This window comes from Diaphorina citri, unplaced genomic scaffold, assembly GCF_000475195.1.
Source record: "Diaphorina citri unplaced genomic scaffold, Diaci psyllid genome assembly version 1.1 scaffold580, whole genome shotgun sequence".
NCBI lineage: Eukaryota > Metazoa > Arthropoda > Insecta > Hemiptera > Psyllidae > Diaphorina > Diaphorina citri.
In genome coordinates this window covers 79,742-85,772 of record NW_007378014.1, presented here as the reverse complement: position 1 = coordinate 85,772, position 6,031 = coordinate 79,742, and the positions used below count along the sequence as shown (strand labels likewise).

Genomic DNA, 6,031 nt, shown 5'->3' with positions numbered 1-6,031 from the left:
AGATGGAAGTGAGTGGACAGCATTGTGTACATAGGCGTTCACTCGTCATACCCGTCCCGGTACGACTGTACATAGCAATATTTGTTCGCATTTCACAAGTGAGGCATGTGTAACTATCGCCGGTCATAATGCTCACTCGACATGTTGAGCGCTTTTCCCAGTGACGCCTCGCCGGCTTTCTGGTTCATTGTTCCATGTATCCAAAGTGATTACCGAGTAACTTGACATTTTCTTTGATGAGCGCCACGCCGGCTTCCGGATTTCCCTTGATTTTAGAGGAACAGGCTAAAGACAGCTTTTATAAACGGTTTAAAGTAGGACAAGCCTCGAGTCCTGAATTCTGGTAGACAGTGACGTAGGTCTACCCATGCGTGTGATTAAAGGAAGAACTCTTACTTTCTAACTAAGATTATGTAAAGAACATCCATATGTTTTATAATGCTTATCTTGGTGATTTATATGAAAAAAAATTTAATTTAACTAAGGTGCCCGTTCTATTTAGATCCCATTACATTTGGGAACTGTTTACCTCACACGGATTTCCGTACACAAGGTTAGGTGAACTGGGGAAAAGAGGAGGTCTATAGACTTTCTCCGGCTAGTGGAGTTCAGCTCGAGGTTAGAAGTCTGCTAGAAGGTGTTAGAAGACAGAAGGCCGCTAGAACGTTGCTGGTGGTTAGGAGTTTGTTGGTGTCTATTAGATTTATGCTGATGTCTATCAGTTTCGTGATGGTTTTTAGCATTTTACAAGCATTTAAGAGCATGGGGCAGCTGGTCAATGGCTTGAGCGGGCTCTTGTGAGCTCAGCCAAAGCATAAGCTGCTAGTTTCGGCTTCACGTCGGAGATGGAGACTGCAGTTACTGTGTTTTAAAGTCGTGACCGGACAAGAGTTACAGTGAGAAGAACCCCTACCACAAACACGACTAAGGTCAGTTGTACAGACAACTCAACCACTACCTGTCCCTCCATTCTAAACAAAGTCGAAACTTTATACAAAGAAAAAGAAGGCGGAGGGAGAAATCCAAATAGTGTTCCAAATACATCGAAAATCGACTCCAGAACAACCAACAGAATTGAAAAATTGGAGGTAAGCCGCTGTTGGACGGGAGGGCGGAGGAGTATAACTCGTCCCAGCCCTTTGTCGATCGTCGGTCAATCGCTATGGTCTACCAATGGGTAAGCCTTATGGTCGCGCGACCAGCCTAACATTGTCATACTTTCCCCGTTAACTTTCTCTCTTACTGGAACGTGGCCCTACTGCTTGAATCATTACGACACTATAGGTTATTTTTACACACTTTTTCCGACAGACGACAATGTGTTTATTAGTGACAAAACTAAGTTATGATTAATAATGGACATGACCTTATGAAGAAAGGCGTCTTGTTTAGGTTTCTGGTCGCACGCGCAGTTGCCTGACCCGCGCCCAGTGAAATGAAGTAGAGGGTAAAGTTAAAGGTATAAGGAGTAGTACCACTATTACGAGTGAGCTGTACAACTCGCGAAAAGGGTCACTGCGGAGCGGCCGAAAGACCAAGTAACAAGGTACATAGGTTTCACTAATGGCTCATTGAACTGTAAAAGAAACTACTCGCGGTGCGGCCGAAGGCCTAAAGGGAACTAAAATCTCCTTGTCCGATTTCTGTCGAAAATATTTGCCAAATTTCATCCTGTTCGGAGCTCAGGACTTAAGACCATCTGTCACTGCATCCAGATGGGTACGCACACTAATTTCCTTCTTGAGAATGAAAGATTGATTCTAATACATTTCTTGTAGGTATACAAAATATTACGAATAGAACCACTAAATATACTTTTTTTTAAATTAAATTGATTCCACGGGCAAGATAAATCTAGGGTAATGTAAACCCTTGACAAATGGAGTGTGCCTAAAGGCATGTGTTCCAATCCACTTGACCCCTTTTCTCCTCCAGATATCTGAAAGAGGCCGATCACCTCAAGTCGAGCTCCAATCTTCAGACGATCTTCCACAATCTTCTGTCTTCCGGCGATCTTGCAACGACCACCAATCCTCAAACAACCACAGATAATCTAAATACGACTACAGATAGTCAAAGCACTACCAAAAATCGTAAAATGTTCGTAAATTCTCGTACCCCGTCGACCAGTTACCGAACTCGCCCGAGAACACTCGAGTCGGTTTCGTATTCGACGATCAAAGCCGAAGTGCAGCCTCTACCTCTGACGTCAATGACACAAAATTTCAGCACTGGCCTGTTCTCAATGTCACTCTTCTTGGGGATGGTGTTTGTGCTGATTCCAGTCAACATGTCTGTTGAGTTGGTGATGGACAGGGAGGTAAGATTTGTTTCAGCTTTGAAATATGTTTCTTTTTCTTCCGCCTCCCTCTTTAGGTTTATCACAAGGTTTATGTAGCTTTTAGCTGAGGTCTTGTTGGTTGTCTTAACTTTTTAACCTCCATTCGGCGACAACCTGCCCTCCCGCCTCCTCATATTTAAGTCACTCAGCCTGAGCGGGGTCGGGAAAAGCCAGCAGCACACGATTAGCGATTACCCAGATGGTTACCCATTCGAATACCAGCGCGCTGGCGGCTTTACCAGTATGAAAGGATAAATGAAAAATGAAAAGAGAGAATGGTTGCACATGAGAAACTTAGTAATGCTGTGATATCCATAAAAATTGTGAAAAGGCTCTGCTTTTCCACAAATAATTCATGTTTTGATTCGATACTACTTATACCGGTACTGAATACTTCTTCCACAGAACAAATCCAAAAACCAGCTCCGCGTCAACGGACTGGGCGCGGTCATCTACTTCATCTCCCATTTCCTCATTCTCATTTTCCTCATCATAGTGGTCTACCTGGGCCTCCTCACCCTGATCTACATCTTCAACCTGTCCTTCCTCAAGAACAAGATCTCCTTCATCGTCATGGGCTTCCTGATATCTCTGGTAACTCCGTCGCTCATCCTGTTCTGTACATGCCTCAGCTATTTCTTCAACAGGAGCAACACAGCGCGCTCCATCATGCCTAATATAGTGACTGTGTTTGCGTTCATACCGTTTGTCATGGTGTCGTGCAGCCATATGTATAATATTGGTAAGTTTGTCACGCACAGACATATTTGTGACATAGACCACTATCTAGCTATGGGACGTTAAACAGAGAGTAGACTAGCGTCTGGCTGTGCGACTATTAACAGGGAGGAGAACAGCTAACCATAACCAGCCTAGCTAGCTAGAAGTTTTTCAAAGGGTTCTCTCTGCTTAAAAAACAAAAAACAAAAACAAAAAAAACAAACAAAAAAAAAAAACAAACAAGCACACGACCTTCCGATGGTTGACTGTGGTTCGGGACGAGCCAATTAAACAAGTCTAGAGACCATCACCCCGGTGTATGGCAGATACAAAAAGATATCTTTTCTTTATCCTACCATCACCATTCGGCGAAAGCTAAAGCCGCTACAACAAGAACACAGAAAATATTGCCTAGGGTAGGGCAATCTCTACTATTCACCCCTGTTCACCTCTGACAGACGGAAAGTCGGCACAAGTTGCCTGGATCAATAATTCCGTGGTTGTAGCAAAAGATCGTGCGCTAGCACGCATAGGCAGGTTAAGAACCATGATGAATACCATGGATTCTACTTTAAGGGCGTTCGCGCTCAGGTGTAGGACATCTTCCGATGTTCTATATCCGAGTCTCATGAAAACTGAGTGTTCTTCTCTGTTCCCAGGTGACGGCCTGTACCACAGGCTGCACTCCTTCTTCTGTCTGGTGGACACCATCTACATCCCCTACTCCATCATCTACTTCATGGACATCATCCACATCAACTGCGAGCTCCACAACAACTGTCCCTCCCTCACGTTCGCCGAGTACCTGTCCTATCCGGAACTGCGCACGATTGCGTGGTCCTCCATCGCGCAGATTCCCGTCCTGTTTGGGTTCCTCCTGTACTTGGACGCGAAGAAGTCCGGCTCACGGCACTTGGATATCGTGCGCCAGCTGTGTGGTTGGTCCCGTCCCGTGACGGGCGAAGAGTATCAGAGGGCGTCTCTGAAAGATTTATCGGTGGAGGAGGGAGAGGAGGAGGGAGGAGATGAGGATGTACTGATGGAGAAGAATAAGGTGAAGGATTTGGTCGAGTGTAACGCGGTGTACAATCAGCCCGTGGTCCTTCTGCAGAACCTGACCAAGGTGTATAACAAAGGTGAGTGTGTGTTGAAGCTTCCAAGTGGAAAGAATCTCTAAGGTCGAGAGAATTGGGACACATGCCTTCAGACACACTCCAAGGGGACCAAGCACTTACTTTGCAAGCGCTTGGTCCCCAATTGGATTCCCGTCCCGGGGCGAACTTTATCATGAACAGATAAGATTCATTCTCGGAACGGCTGGCTTTCTCCTATCCTGTCTTCCTTCTCTCTTTCATTTCGGGACGATAAGACCTTGTTACAGTTCGCTCTATCAAACCTTTTCCCCTCTTTCCGCAGGGATCTCATTAAGCTCCTCATTTGTCCCTACGAGACTGTATGTATGCCAAAGGGGCGTACCTATATATTTAATAGTTATTCTTTCCCCTCTTTCCGCAGGGATCTCATTAAGCTCCTCATTTGTCCCTACGAGACTGTATGTATGCCAAAGGGGCGTACCTATATATTTAGTAGATATCTACAATTGAAAGAGAAAGCAAAATAATAATTATTCAAAGCACTACCAAAAATCGTAAAATGTTCGTAAATTCTCGTACCCCGTCGACCAGTTACCGAACTCGCCCGAGAACACTCGAGTCGGTTTCGTATTCGACGATCAAAGCCGAAGTGCAGCCTCTACCTCTGACGTCAATGACACAAAATTTCAGCACTGGCCTGTTCTCAATGTCACTCTTCTTGGGGATGGTGTTTGTGCTGATTCCAGTCAACATGTCTGTTGAGTTGGTGATGGACAGGGAGGTAAGATTTGTTTCAGATTTGAAATATGTTTCTTTTTCTTCCGCCTCCCTCTTTAGGTTTATCACAAGGTTTATGTAGCTTTTAGCTCAGGTCTTGTTGGTTGTCTTAACTTTTTAACCTCCATTCGGTGACAACCTGCCCACCCGCCTCCAGCCTGAGCAGGGTCGGGAAAAGCTAGCAGCACACGATTAGCGATTACCCAGATGGTTACCCATTCGAATACCAGCGCGCTGGCGGATTTACCAGTATGAAAGGATAAATGAAAAGAGAGAATGATTGCACATGAGAAACTTAGTAATGCTGTGATATCCATAAAAATTGTGAAAAGGCTCTGCTTTACCACAAATAATTCATGTTTTGATTCGATACTAATTATACCCGTACTGAATACTTCTTCCGCAGAACAAATCCAAGAACCAGCTCCGCGTCAACGGACTGGGCGCGGTCATCTACTTCATCTCCCATTTCCTCATTCTCATTTTCCTCATCATGGTGGTCTACCTGGGCCTCCTCACCCTGATCTACATCTTCAACCTGTCCTTCCTCAAGAACAAGATCTCCTTCATCGTCATGGGCTTCCTGATATCTCTGGTGACTCCGTCGCTCATTCTGTTCTGTACATGCCTCAGCTATTTTTTCAACAGGAGCAACACAGCGCGCTCCATCATGCCTAATATAGTGACTGTGTTTGCGTTCATACCGTTCGTCATGGTGTCGTGCAGCCATATGTACAATATTGGTAAGTTTGTCACGCACAGACATATTTGTGACATAGACCACTGTCTAGCTATGGGACGTTAAACAGAGAGTAGACTAGCGTCTGGTTGTGCGACTATTAACAGGGAGGAGAACAGCTAACCATAACCAGCCTAGCTAGCTAGAAGTTTTTCAAAGGGTTTTCTTGACTGTGGTTCGGGACGAGCCAATCAAACATGTTCTCTGGAGCAACATCACTCTGAGGGAGCACATGGAAACCTACGCCGCTATACGGGGAGTGCCCAACAGTGATATTCCCAGGTGAGATAATTAGCGAGCGAGGAAAGTCCAGGACTAGCCAGCGGCAATCGGAAGGAATCTTTTTCATGACGGAATTCG

The 6,031-nt window shown here is 45.2% G+C and overlaps 1 protein-coding gene across 1 annotated transcript in view; it reads left to right on the top strand.

Annotated features, from left to right (window-relative positions):
• LOC103510298 (ATP-binding cassette sub-family A member 5-like) overlaps window positions 1–6,031 on the top strand; it is a 50,627-nt gene that overhangs the window by 25,862 nt on the left and 18,734 nt on the right. The window contains exons 22-27 of the mRNA XM_026824383.1: window positions 1,936–2,320; window positions 2,747–3,083; window positions 3,721–4,197; window positions 4,902–4,936; window positions 5,339–5,647; window positions 5,859–5,953. Of these exons, the coding sequence (XP_026680184.1) occupies window positions 1,936–2,320; window positions 2,747–3,083; window positions 3,721–4,197; window positions 4,902–4,936; window positions 5,339–5,647; window positions 5,859–5,953 (1,638 nt within the window). The remainder of the gene's footprint in view (window positions 1–1,935; window positions 2,321–2,746; window positions 3,084–3,720; window positions 4,198–4,901; window positions 4,937–5,338; window positions 5,648–5,858; window positions 5,954–6,031) is intronic.